Below are 18,692 nucleotides of genomic sequence, written 5' to 3' on the forward strand. Positions count from 1 at the left end.
TACTGGAATCGTGGAGTAAAAAGAAGCAATATTTAAAAATCAAGGATGCCTGTGGTAAAAGCTGTGCATAGCACTGTGATGGTGTGAGAGTAAGTGATGAGCCTTCTTGGATGAGTCGCTGGCTCCACCTGTAACACTGCTAGAATTCTCTGTGCCTAAGAGCTGTGCTGTTGGTCTGCTTTCTCTGCAGCTTTGTTGAACAGGGAAGTGACTTTTAATGTGAGGAGGCTTCTAAATATATGCTCCTTTCTGATAAGCAAACCTAGAATCATTACCCAGACAGTGTCTAGTAATACCTCCAAGTAATATGAAGAATTGTCTACCCCAGTGTTTCTGAGTCCAGTGTACTACTGCTGACAGCAGGTGGCTTTGTTAGTCTCACCTGCTGGTCTTACCTAAGCTTGTCCCCAAGTTTCAGGATACGTGAGGAGAAAGTGAGGTTTCTCTAAGAGATTCATGCACATTCAAAGTTTCACAAAACTGAGCTTTTGTTAATTCATCACACACATTGGTTTTATATAAAAAGTTTATTTCTCTTCCTCATGTTCAAGAGAGTTGTACAGTAATTTTAAAAAGGGGAAGTTGCATGTTCAGATACTACTGACGTTTGCACTAACCAGACTCAGAGACAGAGTCTATACGTTGCATTTAGAAACTTTTGGCTGAGTCCCTGCACTGTATATAGGCACATTTTCACTATGCTTTGACTTTTCCAAACACTTGACAATCTAGGAAAACTTAAATGCTTTAAAATAATACAGAATGCAAAAAGAATAATTTAGTGCATTTATGTAGCAGAAGTAACTCTAATACAAACCCTTCAACTTCAAAAGCCATCAGTTCCAAAATTTAATAAAGAAAAGTAGTTTAACACACAATATACACACATGGTGAATGCACCTGAAGGACCTTTACCTGGTTCTTAAACAGAATCAAACAAACAGCTGTAAACTGAACTGAACCTTCAGCCTGTAACTGCGCCACACTCGTTTTCAGGGATGGTGATGGTCTTTTTAGGCTCTTCAAAGTCTGAAAGTTTACAACAGATACCAGGTCACTGAACACATAAAATGTTCAAGTGAAAGACATGCATATAGAGCACAGCACTCATCAAGTAATTTGCTATTTGTGCAGATAATCCTTTGTTAGCTGTACTGCAACAGTCCCAGAAAATCCAGTGTTTTAGTTGGTTCTGTTACACAGCTTCTCTGGTGCAGTGCTATGAGTAAGAAAATGCTCAATAATTTTGAAATTAAAATTTCTTGATCAGTTTCCTTGTGAATATGAATAAGTTCCTGAAGTAATTCTGCTCTTTCAGTTAAAATGTTATTTAAGGAAAACTTTAATAAGCCACAGATTGAGTAAATTCGTTGTGTGAATTGCATTTCTTGAGAGGAAATTCTCCTCTGCCTTATCCCTTATTACCTATCTGGGTATGCTTTGGCCATGCATGTGCCACAAGGGGCAGGTCTGGTTTTGGTATTGAGACTTTCCACTGACCAGACTCCCTAATCCAGCAAAAACAGCCGTTACTTTTGGCTGGATGAAGGTGCTGTCAACTTACAAAGCACAACAGCTGGCCAAATTAAGCAAAAGGAGCGCACAGCCAAAAGCCTGGAGGAGAAGGAAGCACGAAGTCCTTGTTTCAGCAAGTGAGGAATTTTAACTCTTCTGCAAATTCATGGTAAATGGAAAACTAAAACTGAATGAAGTGCCAAGCTTTAAAATTTGGCAATGCTGTAAGATGCATGGTAAAGTAACCACATTCCATATATCCAAAAGACTGACTTCGGACTGAGACCAAAGACAGCAACTTTCCATTTGAAACAGAATTTAAAAAGGAGAGAAGTGAAAACTGGAACTACGCTACTGCAATTTCTACCACAAGCCAGTCTTAATGATTTACAGATGTGGTTTTGTTTCTATGATGCTACGACATGTTTTTGTACACTCACCCTCTGTCAAATCTACCCAGCTGTCTTCTGTGTCAGGTACAGGAACTGAGATTCCCATTGCTTTCCGGATTCCATAGGTACTGACAATATCACCTGGAGTCACTTGTTGTGCAAGTTCTTTCAGGTTATTGGTTACTCTCTCCGCTAGAAAAGACAAGTGCATGTATTTATATGTTATGTATAGACACAAACCTGCAGGAAGAGTGTCTGACTGGTACTAATTGGTGTAACATGGCAGACCCGTAACCAGATCCAACCTGGACCAAAGCTGTCCTTGCAATAAGAACTTAATTACACTTAAGCAACCCTTGTTCAAAGACACTTTGTAAAACTTATGGAGTTAGAGATGTTTGGCTATTGTCTGTCCCATGGCATTAGAGAAAGCTCCAATCAGTTCTAGGGACATTTACAAATAAAGAGGAAATACCTGCAATTACTGTTCAAAACTTTCATTTGGCTTTACATACAAAAAAATTTAATCTTCGAGGCCTAACAGGGCATGTATTCTGCACTATAGCTCTTGAACTTCTTTCTTTCTTGGAGTTGAGACAAGTTGGGACTTATCAATTCTGCAAGAATGATCAGAAAAAAGTGTATTTACCCAAGTGCATTTCCCTGTAAGATGGACCCAGAAGACAAATCATATTAGGGGGTGGTTTTGTACTTAGTCGTTCATTTTGAGCATCCTGCAGTTCTCTGAGCAGCTTTGTTGTTTCATCAAGTTTCCTCTGGAAGATTTCAGCCTCTGTTTAAGAGGAAAAGAAAGTCCTGATTAGTAAGAGAGTATATTTACTTATATTATGATAAAAAATATGGTAAAGGACTGAGAAACTGAAACAGTTGCAGGCATATATCAGAAGTATGACTACCAAGAAAACTCACCCTCAGAATCAAATTCTTCTATAGGCATACCAAAGTTTGTGACTGCCTTTAGTGCTGTAAGTCTGTCATTATTAACAGCATCCAACCTGGCAGCAATATCAATTTCCATAATCTGAAGAAAAAAAAAAGGCAGCAAGTAATAATTTAGATAATACTTAGCTCAGCCTTGAAACAACAAAATTGTTTTGGGAAAATCAGAACACGAAGTCAAAGTTAGTCTGCTCTGCAAAACAGGTGAACACACAAAGGGAAAGCTGAAAAGACACCTTGTGAAACTTACTGTTCTACAGTTACTCAGTTTACTATTCTATTTCATAGCCAAATAGAAAATGGCATCTGCCAAAACCACTGGGGACGTGCACAAATGATGTAGTAATTTAGGACCAGCATCCCAATTAAAAAACAACTTAAAAATTCCTTGAGCTCACTTAAAGCAGATTTTATTGAATATCTGTGCCAAAATTCAAGAGGAATCTGGGCACTGGCTGCACATGAAGGCTTCAGAAGAGCAGCCCTTGCCCTAAAACTGCTTTCTCTAACTGAGCAAAGTTTGGGTGCAATGATTTGAAAGCTCTGTTGCATTGCCTGCAGGGGCACAAAGCGAGAACTTCTCCAAGACCACTGTGTATCATGTGGCATCTTAAATTTATACTACAAGTTCATGTTAAACCAGACTAGATTAAGATAAAACCAAAACTATAGCTCCCAACAATCACAAACAAAAATATATAAGCATTTTCTTCCATTTCTCTTGACATATAGTTAAGACAACTTTTTGGAGAATCTTAGTCTGCTAATGCCTAAAAGGAGCATGTCATTGTCATGAGTCCTGGTGTGTATTTAGAGCTTGTCAAAGTCTCAGTGTGGCTGCACAGGCCTTACAGTTGTAGGAGTTTTATACCTGTGGGCTTAGATAAGTTGGTTAGAGTAGTTAATTAATATAGAAAAAAATTTACCTTTACATCTTTTATTGCATCACTTCTTTCATGTGGGCCTTCAGCTTCCTCCAGTGGCTGAATAGATTTTTAAAGAAGGCATCAAAATTACTCTCTTAAGTTCAAAGTAAAATCTTACAAAATGCAGTATTTTTAAAGGGAAGTAAACATACAATGTCATAATGAGCCTCCTTTGTAAAGTAAGTTACAATGCAGCTATTTTTTAGGGTCTTTCCTAAGATATTAATGTTTACTAAAATATGTTTTTACAGCGTAGGTTTTATTGCTCTTTGCAAAGTTCAGATGTGATGTCACATCACAGACTATTTACGGAGGTCAGGAAGAAAAGGAAGGGTGTTTATTAATGGCTGAAATGTTTTCTGTTTCTGAACATAACTGTATTTCTCTTAATAGTGGCAACAGTAAGTGGCTGAACCCTGTCAGTCAGTGCCACTATTGGGTACTAGAAAAGAGCTGAACTCATAATGCTAAGCAAAGTTCTGAACTGAGGCTAAAATATGATCTTTAGTCCACAAACTATTTCTGGTATTGATTTAGGTAATATTTGACCCATTAGTAAAAGGCTACAGTCTGTTAATTTCAATAGTTTGTATTGATTTGAAACTCAAAGCAAGACTTTTAGTTAACTGGAACTGCCCTGAGGAGATTCTCAAATAATTCTTGGATTGTCAATTAAGTCATCAAATCTTTGACTCCAGTCAGGTTTAGCATAGACATGACTGAGATCTCCTAAGAATTTGAAGAATCAGTGTTTGGTATCTTTACACAGCAGATATTTGAGTTTAAAAGCACTGCAACAAATAAAGGAGAAAACCACTTAACTAATTCTCCTGAACTAAACAGTGGCTGCTTGAAACATGACAAACTTTTCATGGAAACCAGAAAGCCTGTCAATGATCACATCATTTCTAAACAACTACTTATTGCTATTTGCTTACTAAATGGAACAGGAGGCAGTGATAATGAGAATGGGAGAGCAGAAAAAGAATGTGTGACTATGTCTATATCTACAGCATGTTGTTAATATTCATGTTTCACTAATTAACAAGTCAGAATAATCTCTTTCCAGAAAATGCAGCCACTGCAGGCAAAGATCAATTTTCACTTTCAAATGTTACCAATTAAAAGGGAGCACATCAATAGGATCAGCGTCATCTTTCTCTTGCTTTAGAGCTTGTGTGCTAAAACCAAAAACCAGACAGTATTCAAATCCACTCTTACCATTTCTAGTTCTCTGAGCGCTCTAGAATGTCCTCCTTTAGTTAGAACATCAAGCAAACTATCAGCCATTAAGAGAGGATAATCTTGGGATTTCATAAAAAAATCTTGAATACTGAAAGAATAAAGATAGTTAAGGTAACTACTTTCATATCAAACATTTAATGCAAAAAAGTTATGTAAGGTCAAACCAATGTGTACAGCACGGAGAATACAAAAAGCAGCACAGGATTTGATCTAAATGGCTTGCTTTAGTTTAATCAGCCATGCCTTCTGTAGCTGGGGAACTCATTCAGAATGTGAAAACTGGAAAAACTTGGAAAAGTGTACTGGCTCAGGCACCTTCATCAGCATGAAAGCAAACTTGGACAGGCACTTCATGTTTACACTTAAATATTCCCCCATTTCATATGAATTTATACAATGTGTATGCTATTTGTGAAATTCTCATAAAACAAAAGGGCTTTGAAGTTTTTATAATCAAGAATAATAAAAACAGTAAGAATTAATTATTTTCACTGTAGTAAATAATATGAAATTTAGGCAGAATACACACTATTAAAGGATTATATTGGGAACCACTGTGTTTGGACTCAGCTCTCCCACTATCCACTGTGTCCATAGTAGTTTGGTCAGCATTTGACATTCAAGGGTGTAATTAATTTTAATTAATGCTAAAAAAATCCAGTTTGTATAAACATTTGTACCACTCAACATTTTTCTAGCTTTGAACTTGAGTCCTTCAGTTAGTTATAAATACATTTAAGTTTTAGACAGGGTGTTCCTAGGGATTAGTAGTATCAAAATTCTTCCACCTTGGCTAATTTCACTTTAGAGGCAGGTTCTTTTACTAAGTATTTGCTTTTTAAACAAACAAAACTCCCTGAGCTATAAGACAGCAGTGAAATCATTCCACAGCAAAGACAGCCCATGCTGCAGAGAGCTGCACAGAACTGCTTCTGGACATGTAAGATGTACTATGCATCCTGGCTGGATTACCTGGAAGATCCTTGATTAGAGTCTTCCCCATATGTTGAATAGATTAAGTCAGAATCTTCTTTGCTTATGTTGGCAAATGTAGAATCGTATGTTGGCGCGTAGGAACTAAAGGGTCCATAATTCAAGTAGGTCACTAATGAATAACAACAGTATTAATTATTACCTGTGATACGCACGCATCAGATAAAATCAGAAAGGGCAGTAAAACAGTCCCAGAAAAGAAATTTTTAGGAATGTATTTCTTAAGGTGAAAACAAGCTTTCACAGAACACCACCTGTTCACACTAACATCTTTTAGTAACCTCTAAATCAAATCCATTTGTATTTGCAAATGTGTTATTAACAACACTGTGTGCCTTAGCACAATAGGAACAGCCTCATGCTGGTAACAGGTTCTCAGGCTTTCCCCCAGGCTCTTTGAAAGCTACCAGAACCCTTTCTTTATCTAGTCGTTTCTCTTCTCAATGAAGATGAATAGTAAATATGCTTTTTTATGTGCAAATTAAGCTGGACTTTGACATGCTATTTAGTTGTGTCATAGACACAAAGAATCACAGAATGGTTTGGGTTAGAAGGGACCTTAAAGACCATCTAGTTCCAACCCCCTTGCCATGGGCAGGGACATGTCATAATGTGCTTTGTCATTAAAAAAACCCCCTAGTTCCAAATTTGTGTGCTAGTAATGAGATCAGTGTATTTTGTTTATGTAAAGAGGATTATATTTTAAAAAAAAAAATCAGCACTTACCTGGAGTAACCTTGTTTCTTTTATCTTCTTTGAACCCTTGTAACGTATTAACTCCTGACTGAAGCCTTCCTGCTGTCATACCCAGCTTCACAGGGCAGTAACCCGGTTCTTCAATAGGATATATCAAAATACAGAAAAAGAAAAGGCATATGAAGATGTCTAAACTCATTCAATACTCATATCTAGAAACTCAGAATAGACAGGACATGACTCTCAAAGTGTTTTCCTCTCCAAATGTTTCATACTGAAATCTGTGTGACAAAATGATTTGGAACCCAGGCAGTTCCCAGCCTCAGAATATCTGTGATCTTTTGGGTCAGCAGACACCGCACTCTGTACATGGACCAGACTTAAGAGGATCCCAAGAATTAAACGTGCCCAAGCACATGGCAGGTAGTCTCTTCCCTAACAATAAAAGCTTTCTCTTGCAGCTCTCACAAAGGGCTGACACAAAACAGAGAAGCAACAGCCACTGAGGGCTCCCTCCAGCTGCTCCTAACAACAGCCACAACTGAAACCCATCTATGTGATCCCTCAGCTGCAGCTTTTTCAATCCAGATCTTTATCAGATTGAAAGAGGCATTCAGTTGTTGGTTGGGATTTGCTGATCTGCCCCTGCAAAGAAGCAGCAGATGAGGTAGGTGGAAGAGGCTTGTTACCTGAACTGTGCCAACTTACCTCCTGCAGCAAGGTCAACTGGATTAAGAAGGCCCAGAGTTGTTGTACCATCTGGTTTTCTTCTTTCAAATTCACACTGAAATAAGATCAGACTATATTAATTTACATACTAGTTGAAATTTCTGGTCCTTAAACTAATAAAAACATCCAATGAAAGTGTCCTACCTGCAGAAATGAGAAAGGAAGATCAGTCACTCAGAAGTGAGTGCTGCTCTATAAATTTTTATTGGCACTAGATATAACTGTAGTATTGGTACAGGCACAAAGAATTAAGAAATTATGATAAACATTAATGTTTCTGCAGGGGCCAAGAGGCAAAAAATGTAATTCATATAGAAAGTAAAATGGGCACAGGATTACCAACCTGGGTCCTTCTGTAATGTTAATAACCTTTGATCAGATATGTGCCTGTTTCAGAATGATGAGGTTTTTACAGGTCAGATTTGAAATATTTTCTTCAGGCTCCTACTTTACCAACAATTTCTGAAAATTTAAGCTCAACTCGCTCTGCTGATAAAATTCAGTGTGCATTCAACTGATGTGCCTTTTTAACCCTTAGGATGTCAGACATATGATCACTCATGTAAAATGGTGTAAACTGTAGCAAAAGCATACAAGGAGTTTCAACTGACCTAAGATGCTGAGGAAGTCTGGTTTGTGGAGAAAGTGAATGGAGCTACCAAACACACAAAGATTTACCTGGCTGTTTGCAAGTCTTCTGGTTAACTTGCCTCCAGATTCTCTAACAATACGATCAATCTGCTCCTGTTCCCTTTCCAAGCTATTGCTTCGTAATTTGTCTTCAAGCAGGTCTTTGTCCTTCCTGTGAATAACACCCACACAACTCAGTTACCAGCCTCAACAACTGGCTAAACAGCACTAAAGGATACCATGACAAAATTTAGCCAACTCTGTAAACTGGTTTTCTAGACAACTAACAACAGAAAAGTGTCATTTAATATGACTGTATTTAATACAGCTGGGGAAGGCAGGTGGTACAAGTTCACATCAGCAAATGCTTTTTTTATGTTAGTAACTGTAAATGTCTCTGTGTAAAGGTCTCCCATAAAATTCTTGGTATATTACATACTCCCAATTTTAGAATCTAGTATCCATCTATCTAAGGATTTAGTATTTTGAAACCTGGTATTTCTAGACATTAAAAGCTATTTCAGGAAGCACACTTTCTGTAGCCAGGCAGTTACATGTTTCAAATACAACTACTATGCCAAAAAAAAAAGAAAGTAACTGAAACTGGGTTTATAGTTATTTGTGCCAAAATGTTTAAAATGACATGTTTGTGAGCTTTCTCCAAAACTACATTAGTTCTGTGAAATGAACACTAAAATAGAAAATAACTGAAGGAATGGAGTTGATGAGCAGTACCAGGTTATCTACATGCAAAAATGATGGTATCATAAATTATTCTAAACTTAATTGGTTTTAGCATATGAGGACACTTCATATAAGTGTTGCTCCTTTGAGATGAAGATGCTTTAGTGTATAAGCAAAGAGAGAACCTGCATCCTCTGGTCCCTAAGTCACCTTGTTTCAGTAGCATTTAAAGGATGTATCCTATAATTGTTACTTAGAAAATACTTCACTTTTTGTGTTCTTTGCTAGGTGATTTGAATGCTTTGGTGTCACCATCCATAGGTTCTCCCTTGTCTTTCCCAGGACCATTTTCATCTTCCCCAGTTTGCTGCAGTTCTGTCTTGTCCTTCTGCTTCCTTGTCTTCTGCAGGTCAGCCATGAATTCTATACTTTGTTTCAGGCTCTGAATTCTCTCCTAAAAAACACCAAAATCCTTTTATTTGTTTCTTCAGTGAATCTTTCTGTAACCTACCCATAGAGGTTGATTTTATTTCAGCTCTTTCTTTCTTAGACTAGGAAATATAAATGCAGTTTAGAAAATTAAATACAAAAGGCAAGTATTTCTTCAATAACTGATCTGGCAGCAGTGGTAAAACAATGTACTACTTAAATTCCAATATACAAGCATTTGACAAATATTAAGCAAGTTTTTATTAATTTTCAAGAAATCGCTGTAAAAAGAGGGATCAAAAAAAGAAGCAGCATATTTTTTAATATTTTGGTTTGTATTTTTTATTACCTGGCTAAGTATCTTCATTCCTGAGTGCAGAAGTTTTTTTGCAGCTTTGTAGTAAATGGTGTCTGGTTTGTTGTAAATCATTGCATTAGTACACATCAGTTTGAAGTTATCCTGTACAAACATTAATAATTTTGGAATCAAAGTTAAAATTTTATAGTGTACTATACCTTGTTGAAAATGCAGTGTCTTGAGCTTTAGGGAAAAAACCCTTAAAGAACATTTTTAATAAATGAATTTAAGAAATGTATTAAAAATGTAAACAGAAATAAGTATGCAGCTTCATTTTGAGACTTGAATCTCTCAGCCCAATAAGCATTCTGAAAGTATTCTTAAGTATTGTTTGTAATTAAAGTTTAAAAAGTTTTAATGGAAGCTCTCATAGCTACACTTGCCTACCTCCTGACCAATCAGTAGTCATTAAAACAAAAAGTGAAGCAACATAAATAAGACAATGAAAGGCTGCAGTTCAAAGTTAAACTATTAAAAAGAACACACTAATGTTACAATGTCTTCAGTTAGAATGAAGAAATGTCAGCTTGTTTGAATTTCATTTCTGGAGTAACTGATCTAGAAACTGCACTTCTATACCCACTGCAAAGCCTCTATAGGCTTTGTTTTATCACATTCTCAGCTGTTTACAGAGACAAAGTTAAAATTAAAAACTAACCAGAAACAGGGAATATTCTTCTGTAGTTTCAGAGATCTAAAGAAGTATGTGCAAGAAAATACAACCAATACTATTAACTAAAATCTTACCTAACTGTTAATTACACACAAACTACGTCTCTCAGGTCCTCATCTAGCCCAGTAAAGAACTAGAGTATTTCTGCTGAAGGAAACAGAACAAAACAAGGCCACACAGATTTTAAAAGTTTCTGGGGCTTTCAAAACAGGCCCTTGAATGCACTAGACATGCTGCAGCACAGGCTAAGTGGTTGCTGTCAACAGGACAGAGCTCATCATGCCTTCACTTGCTGTTGATCTACATGACCAGATAAGCCTGGAAAAAGTAAGACACGCAAAGCCAATGAATTGACCACTCCTTGTTTTTGGAGAGGCAATACCTTAAACAAAAAAGAGCAGTCTGACAAAAATGCTAACATTTTAATTCTTAAGTAATGATCTAAAATGACAGGCTGAAGGACAAACTGACAGGTTCCTAAAACCACCTGCAGCTTTTGGAGATGCGGATTTATGAACCAGAACTGTTTTTTCTTTTACTTTCAGAACTTATTTAGTTACAAAAATTCAACAAGAAGCAGTTCTTCAAGCAGAACTACTGGTTCTTTCTGGAATCTTCATATTCTCATAAAATCCTACAGCTCAAGTCAATTGAGCATAATACTTCTCTGTAGTCAAAACAAAATTTAAAGCACTACCTTTAATTCTTCTATGGACTGGTACCCATTGTTCTTGATCTTCTCTTTCATGGTACTAAAATCCATTGGGTTTTTAATGATCATGGAATAGCCAGGGGCAATAAAGTCAGTCACAGGAAATGAAAAGAAAGAACTTGGATCCTTTCTGTCAAGAAATGAAAGACAGGTTTTTATGTTTCAACTTATAACAAAGAGTTTGGAATTAAATAGAAAGGAAAGAACTAAGCTGAAAAGGAATCAGAAACATAAAGCTAGAAATAGCTTGTGTCAGCATAATCGTTCACTTTTGAGGTTGAAAAGATCTCACAGGCAAACTCATACACCAAAAAACTGCTGCAAACATATTCTAGAAGTTATTTCTATATTTTGATAAGTACCCCTGTTCCCAAGATGAAAAAAACCTAAACCTTTTCTTTTAAGGCTTTGGATGTTCATAAAGGGGTTTATGAACCCCTTTTCATAAAGGGGTATATGAATTATGGTATAATTAAGTTATTAAAAAATAAAGGAACAAATGTCATAAGAATGTATTCTTGTAATTCATTGCTTACTCTGAAGTTATCAGAAGGGAAAGCTTGTTGCTAAAAGTTGTGATAGAATGTGTGTATTTGTGTTAATTTTCAGGTTGTGTAAAATAGTTTTTTTACATTAACATATCCTAAGACTTTCAGTGATCTCTGACATACAGTGACATTCCTGGGTGTTTCTACCAGCATTAAAATCAAAGGGAAAGATCGTTCAACTACTCTTGTACAAAAGTCAAGAAAGATTTTCTTAAACCAGAGACTGCCTGAAAGAACTGCAAACTTGAATATTTTAATCAAAAGACATTTGGTTGATAAGACAGTAAGAGAACATATTTGAAGTTTTCAAGTGCATATTTCCTTTTTATAGTAAATAATGCTAAAATAGGAAAACTTAAGGTAAAAGAAGTTTTGGCAAGTTGATTCCAAACTCTTGTGTCTCCCTTTCAAAAGGTTCTTATGAACAAAGCATCACATTATTGGAAAATTGTCCTGGTTTGGAAGTTTTTTAAAATACTATACACTTGAAACTGGATGTGTTTACAAGAAGCTTAAGCTGAGGAGAACTTCTAAGTACAAGTTCCTAAACTAGTATTTAAATTCCTAAAATAGCCCTCTTAGCAAGATATTTAGCAATAGTATTTTAACTGAACTTTTTATATGCCTCTTCCCTTACTGTATGTTATTTTCATTCCACGGCTCTAAAAGCCTGTAGCACAGACATTTACCTCTGCAGCTGCCTCATGAGTTGATTCAGAGCTTCTTGAAGTGGTGTCTGCTCCACCTCTAGATCAAAAAGAAGTGGGGAGAAAAGGGTGTGAGACAGAACTGACTGCAAGAGACATTAAACTTCCGAGATATCAGAAATCAACTGAACAAAACTGATGCAACTTGAGAATTAATTCAATATGAAAGAAAAGAATACAGTGGTAAACCCCACAATACATACAAGGGATCTACTTTTCTCATTGCCCTTACTCAACATTCTGCTCACTCTGACATTGGTACCAGATACCACTCTGCAAAACAAGGATACAGTAACCTAATTCCAAATTTTTGTACGAGATGTAGAAAAACAGAGATGGCAAAAAATATCACGTCACTTCTTATAGAAACAAAGAAAGATAAAACATGAGTCAATTAAAGAGAAAAGGAATTAGCAAAAGAAACTTCTTTCCCCCCCCTACCTTCCTGCTTTGATAAAGTGCTCGTCAGTGGTTTCTCTGGTGACAATTCCATCCTGACAGGGGTCTGACATTTCATTTCCTGTTCTCCCTCACTGTCTGCATGGTCTCGATCTCGTTTCTTTTTATCCTCCTAGGAAAGATTGTTATGGAAACTTAACAGCACCTGCAAACTCAGCATTGTTACTGTACATAACGCTCTCTGGATTTTTCAGAACAACCTCAACAAATTTAAAAAATAAGAATAGTTTGTCTTTAAAAACCTTGTATTCTTTATGTACTGTCTCCATCTGCTGGACACTGAAGTAATTCAGCCATACAATGCAATGTATCACTGAATTAGTCTTTTAGAAAATGTGACAGCTGTCTGGTGTGTGTCCCTCACAAGGGGGACAGGAACAACTCAGCACAGAGAATTGTCCTAAGATGATTTTTGAAGGTTTTAGAAAAACTAAGTAAGAAATAGTCAGGAAATTTAAGATTAGAGGTACTCATGGTACTTCAAAAAAAATGTTATAATTACTTACCACATTAAGAACCCTGACAAGGAAATGCTTTTTTTTTTAGTTTTTAATTAAGAACTTGTGAAGTCTTCTTTATGTTTTATACAAATGGATTTGTTTAGACACAGAATTCCCCTCCCCTTTTCAATTCTCTGTGCTTTTATACTTGCTAATAATTTTCAAAAAATTAGAAATTTCAGATTATTCATCTTTTTCCAATAAGAGTACTTGGGAAAAAGGAATCAACAAAGCTAATACACCGAGTTTGAATGTATTTCAGTTTAAGAGTACAGGTTACAGTCGTATCTGCTCCCCTTCTGATGTGAAGCCCAGAGAAAGGCAGAGTTGCTGCTTTTTTTTTTTTTTTTTTCCTTTTCCTAAAATGCAGTTGCATAAACACATACCTTAACTTTTCTCTTTCTCTTCTCCTTTTCTTCTCCGGGAACTTGTTTTTCCCCTTTCTTTCTTTTTTTCCTTTTTCTGTCCTTGTGTTTTTCATGTTCAGATTTGTCTTCGTAGAGGGCGGAATCAAGTCCCGCATTTCCAGTGGAGAGTTCAGCAACTTCGCTTCCTCCAACTTTCAGCACCAGTTTCAGCGGCTTTTCCACATATTCTTAAACCAGCAGAGAAACAACCCGTGAGTACCGCAGAAAACACACTCCCCAGCCCGAACAACCCTGCACCGCCTCAGGCTCCTTCCAAAGCCTGTCACTGCCCCAGGTTTAATTTCCAGACCCTCTTGCTGCCTCTCCCCCACACAGAGCCGAGCCCGACGCGCATCTCCCCGCCCCGGGCCCGCCGGCGGAGCCAGGGCCGCGCTCCCCCCGCGCTGCCGCAGCCTCACACCCAACTTCCCAAACGGCCCCGGGGCCTGAGGGACCGCCCGGCCGCCCTCCCTGTAAGGACCCACCCTCGTAGGGGTGTTTGTCCGACTTGTGCTTCTTGTGCTTCTTGCCCATGGCCGCGGCCCGGCCCGGCCCGCCCGCTGCGGCCGCGCTGTTGTGGCGGAGCCCGGCCCGGCCCCGCCGACCGGCGGAACCGATGGCGGCGCGCGTCGCCCCCTGGCGGCCTGGAGGTCCGGCGCAGGCGCAGTGGAGGGCGGGTGTGGGGAGACCGGGGCAGTGGTGGGATGTGTGATCCCTGGTCTGTGATCTCTGATCCCTGATCTGTGATCTCTTTTCTCTGATCCCTGATCTGTGATCCCTGACCCCTTCTGTGATCCCTGATCCATTATCCGCGCCTGTGAGCGGCGAGCTCGCGGCGTTTTCCCTTGTGATCATCCTCCTCGCCTCCTCGGGCATCGTTGCCTCTGCAGAGCCCTCACAGCGTCCTACAGGATCGTAGAATCGTCAGGGTTGAAAGGGACCTCTTAATATTATCAAGTCCAACCACCAAACCAGCACTGTAACCACTAAAGCACATCGCCCAGCGCCAGATCCAGGCGCCCCCTAAACACCTCCGGGGATGGTGACTCCACCACCGCCCTGGGCAATGGTGGTGGAGTCACCATCCCCTGAGGTGCGATGGTGACTGATGCCTGACCAGCCGAACAGTGAAATATTTTTTTCTAATACCTAATCTGAATCTCCTCTGTCCTGCGCCTCCCCTCAGCTTCCCACGCCCTGCCCCTTCATGCAGCCGCCAGCGATTTCCCTCCTGCTCCCCTGGAGATGCCCCTCGCTCCCAGCCCGAGGGCGCTGTGCCTTCAGCCCTGTCCCCTCTTATTTCCACCCTTGGGTCTCTGGGGCAGTGCAGCGTTTCAGTGGTTTCTGCAGGATTCACAGAATCAGAGGATCTATTAGGCTGGAAAAGACCTCTCAGGTCGAGTCCAACCTATGACCAATCTCCACCATGTCCACCAGACCACGGCACTGAATGCCACATCCAGTCGTTCCTTAAACACCTCCAGGGACTGTGATTCCACTACCTGAGTACTCAGCCTGAGTCCTCCAGTGGTTGCAGCAGCTGGCGCTGCAGAATCTCCCCTGCCATGGCTGTAAGTGCCAGAGGGTAAATGTGACACCCGAGGAAGGGTTTGCAGGCGCCTGCAGAGTCTGTTCTGATGCAAAAGATGGGTCCCTCCTGTGCCCTGGCAAACAGCGGTGATGGTTGTGCCTGTCCTACACAGGCTGGGATGGACTTAGCCTCACAGACTGAGTTCCTAAACTTGCTTACCAGTTCTCAAAGCAAATACTTTATAATCAGGTTAAAAAATCTAAGGGAAATATATGTATATTGTCCATTACAGGTTAAAACAGGTTAAAAATAATTTAGGAATTCTGACTTCCTAGAAATGGTGGAGGTTGACACATTTGCCCATTTGCCTTGCCTGGCAGTACTTCCCAAAGCAAGCAAATGATTTTCAAAATTAAATACAACAATAGTCTTTCAAAATTAATAGTGTATTTGTTGCTATTGCTTAAACTGCGGTCGTTGCTGTTTCAACAGCACTGTGTGGGTATTGTTTTCTGCTAACACCTCTTCTGTAATGCATCTTGGAACTTTACTTCTCTGAAGTTTGGAGTGCAAAAATAAACTGCTTCTATTTCAAAAGAGAACCTTTAATTTATTCCCACACAACAGTCCTGTAAGTATTCCTCAAGTTTGTTGAATTATATGAGATGCTTTATAGCAAAAAAAAAAGTTGTTAATTAGAAATTTATGATACGTGTGGCCGTACATTGATACAAAGTTTATTTTAAGCGCTTGAGAAGATAGAAAAAATCTCTTGTTTGTTGTCCATTCAGACACTGGGAATGTAATCAGATGTGACAGCTTTGTTTTGCATTTCGCCGGTTACATTTGCTGTCATTTGGTATCCTGCTCAGAGAATTGTGTGGGTGGTGCTCTGGAATAGACCACAACTTTCCTGCTTGAACTCACACCAGGAGCCTGAAATACACCTATAACAGACACAGTGAATGTTCTTAAGCATACTTTAATGAGAGGTAGAGGGCTTTTGCGTGGGTTGTGGCCACATGTAAAAAATACAAGACTAGTAAATATTTAAAGGACATGTTTTATAGAATGAAAAAAAAGTCACTATATCCTCTGTTCCCGCAAGAGGACTGGCAGACTTTCTAAGGTTTTTTCTTTTAAATGTCATGTGGCAAGGCCATTTGTTGAATTGTTATTCTGAAATTTCCTGACTAATCTTGTCCTAAATTCAATAAAATCTGACAGAATTATACACAAGCAAGTAATGTAAGATATTGCAAATATTGAGAGCTGCCCTTTCTAGGTGTCTTGTTCAATAGCATCGTCTGGATCAGAGAAAGATAATTTTCTTGATGGTTAGCCTCACACACATACCTAGAACACACATTGGGTTTGCCATCCTTGTCTCTAGCTCTGCTTTGCTATTAGAAGATGAGTATTTCTTTCCCCTCCAAATTCCTTATGCCCTGTTTGGGCATAATGTCTAAAATGCCATTTGGAAGCCTATGAAAAGTTTTATCACTGTCTGATATTAGAAAGGCAAGGTCTCATTCTTGTTGGTTGAATGGGTGGGATTAATAATTTCAATTCATTGCATATTTTCTGAAGGTCATGTTCCTCATGTTAATCAGTGTTGAGTTTCTATAGCAACCAGCAATTAAGAGTGAGAGACAATAATGTGTGTTGCTATCACTGTTAGCTACTAAGAGTAACAGAGAAAATGTTGGAAAATAGATCATAGAATCATAGAATGGTTTGGGTTGGAAGGAATCTTAAAGGCTGTTTAGTTCCAACCCCTCTGCCATAGACAGGGACAATCTTCAGTACACCAGGTTGCTCAGAGCTCCACCCAGCCTGGTCTTGAATGCTGCAAGATGTTTTCACATGTACCTTTTTCCATCTCTGAAAGAACTTGGATTGAGATCTGTGGAAAGCATAAGATCATATTAGTGTATATTCACTTAACTAGGCATCAAATAATGTAATTATTTAAATTGGTCATGGTTAGTTTGGGGTTTTTTGCCCTAAACACTGAGAAAAGAAATATACAATAAACACATTTGGGGGTTAAGCACATTATTTGTGGGTTTGTTTTTGATCAGTGGCTATATAACATAACCATTATAATTTAACGTGTTAACAGAAATATAAAAAACTTGTTGAAACCTTGTTGCTTTCTTCACTAGTTCAGGAAGAAGAGGTAGATCTTGGTAACACCAGAAATATGCAGAGGCCACGGCAAAGCACAGGAGGCAAGTGTGCCAAATACTTCAGAAGAAGATTTCTGTGAGTGTACAAGCATGTAGAAGCTTGGGATGCTAAAATCACTGGGAGTTTTTCACAAGCAGGTTTGGTTTGTGGTTTGTGACACACAGAAACATCAGGATAAACAGTTTTTGTGACAGTAATTTTAAACCAGTATTTTACACTTGAACAACTTCCTGAAAATGCCTGAACACATATGGCTGAAGTAAAGAATGTAGTCAATATTTTATTGATTGTTGTGTTATTAATGTGATTGTTAAATCAGTTACCCATTAGCTGAAAGATGTGATCAGTGTGACTGTTTCCACGATTCTGTGAGTATTAAAGGAACATTGTCATTTTCCATGTGCATGTCCTGGCAAAATCTAGTGTGACAGATGATATTTTTTCCCTTAATTTGAATAGACCGTCTCATCATTATGATGCATTTTCTATTTTCAATTTAGCACTGAAGTGCTGCATATTGTCTAATTCATTTATTCATTATAATAAGCAATTATCTGTTTCTAACCCAACATCCTTACGACTGTAATAAACTTTATAATAAGATTGTAACTGAGTCATAATTATGGATAATTACTTTATTGTCCATAGAGAAGTCATATTGATCATGCTGTTACATCTGTGCACTCATATTTGTATAAGTTTTTCCTGTGACCTTGCCCAAATCGTGCAGGAGCCTCTTTTAATAACTCTCTTTTGAAGTGATTTTATGCACCTGAAGAAATACCTTGTTGCACCTCTGAACTAAAATAGCAAAATTTTTCCTAGACATGCATGAAATTGCATGAAATTTAAACATTTATGACCTTGGTTCCTGGCTGCTATTGCTGCACAGGTTGGGAAAATTAAACAGGATTCAGCTGGATCCACATAGCTTCCCTCACAAGTGGAGATCGATGGACAAATGGGATTTATCCCTCATCCCTGCTTTTCCCCAGTCAAGTGGAGGATCTGGAGCAAAAGAAGAGAGAAACCTGAACAGCGAACAAACTGGAACTGAAGCCTGCCTTAGCAGCTGCAGCAGGTAATTTCCTTGAGGAGCAGAGATCTTACTGGCAGAGGCCTTTTTTGTTACAGCCCTGCTTCTTTTAATCTTCATTCCCTCTCCCTCTTTCTTTCCATTTAGTTAGGCCTTCCTAAACAGAAATCCCACTTGTATACCTGAGTGGGGATAGTTGAAATCTGCATCCCATTGTCTTCTTTACTTGCTTAATAGTTACATTTGCCTACTTCAAGCTTTCTCTAAGCTCTTTAAGGCAACAGCTATCAGGGGGTGAATTTCCTGGAGCAAATCAAGAACAGAAGCTTCCCTCTGATTGCCATGTGCTTGTAGCCACATAGTAGGGCA

At 38.6% G+C, this 18,692-nt stretch overlaps 1 protein-coding gene and 1 long non-coding RNA gene across 2 annotated transcripts; one reads left to right on the top strand and one right to left on the bottom strand.

Moving 5' to 3' along the window:
• Positions 1 to 512: 512 nt before the first annotated feature.
• On the bottom strand, positions 513 to 14,155 carry BRD7 (bromodomain containing 7). The gene is made up of 17 exons (XM_017816119.1): positions 14,049 to 14,155; positions 13,543 to 13,751; positions 12,639 to 12,768; positions 12,180 to 12,237; positions 10,928 to 11,072; positions 9,549 to 9,659; positions 9,040 to 9,224; positions 8,135 to 8,258; positions 7,436 to 7,511; positions 6,758 to 6,865; positions 6,011 to 6,143; positions 5,015 to 5,126; positions 3,794 to 3,850; positions 2,838 to 2,949; positions 2,557 to 2,700; positions 1,956 to 2,099; positions 513 to 1,029 (listed from the first exon to the last, which is right to left on the bottom strand). The coding sequence occupies exons 1-17, from the start codon at positions 14,095 to 14,097 to the stop codon at positions 965 to 967; spliced, it is 1,962 nt and encodes a 653-aa protein (XP_017671608.1). The 5' UTR covers positions 14,098 to 14,155; the 3' UTR covers positions 513 to 964.
• Positions 13,712 to 18,361, top strand: LOC108497957. Its single transcript, XR_001875021.1, has 3 exons — positions 13,712 to 13,775; positions 17,263 to 17,362; positions 18,180 to 18,361. It is a non-coding gene; the product is annotated as an uncharacterized LOC108497957 (long non-coding RNA).
• The last annotated feature ends 331 nt before the right edge of the window (positions 18,362 to 18,692 follow it).

Source organism: Lepidothrix coronata, unplaced genomic scaffold, assembly GCF_001604755.1.
Source record: "Lepidothrix coronata isolate B3197 unplaced genomic scaffold, Lepidothrix_coronata-1.0 Scaffold54, whole genome shotgun sequence".
Lineage (NCBI taxonomy): Eukaryota > Metazoa > Chordata > Aves > Passeriformes > Pipridae > Lepidothrix > Lepidothrix coronata.

Bases quoted from the DNA above. Each gene is read 5' to 3' on its own strand.
- BRD7 (XM_017816119.1), bottom strand. From the start codon at position 14,097: ATGGGCAAGAAGCACAAGAAGCACAAGTCGGACAAACACCCCTACGAG. The intron at 6,866-7,435 runs GTAAGTTGGCAC...ATCCTATTGAAG, and splicing joins AGTTGACCTTGCTGCAGGAG to AACCGGGTTACTGCCCTGTG. The intron at 5,127-6,010 runs GTAATCCAGCCA...TTATTCTTTCAG, and splicing joins TCTAATCAAGGATCTTCCAG to TATTCAAGATTTTTTTATGA.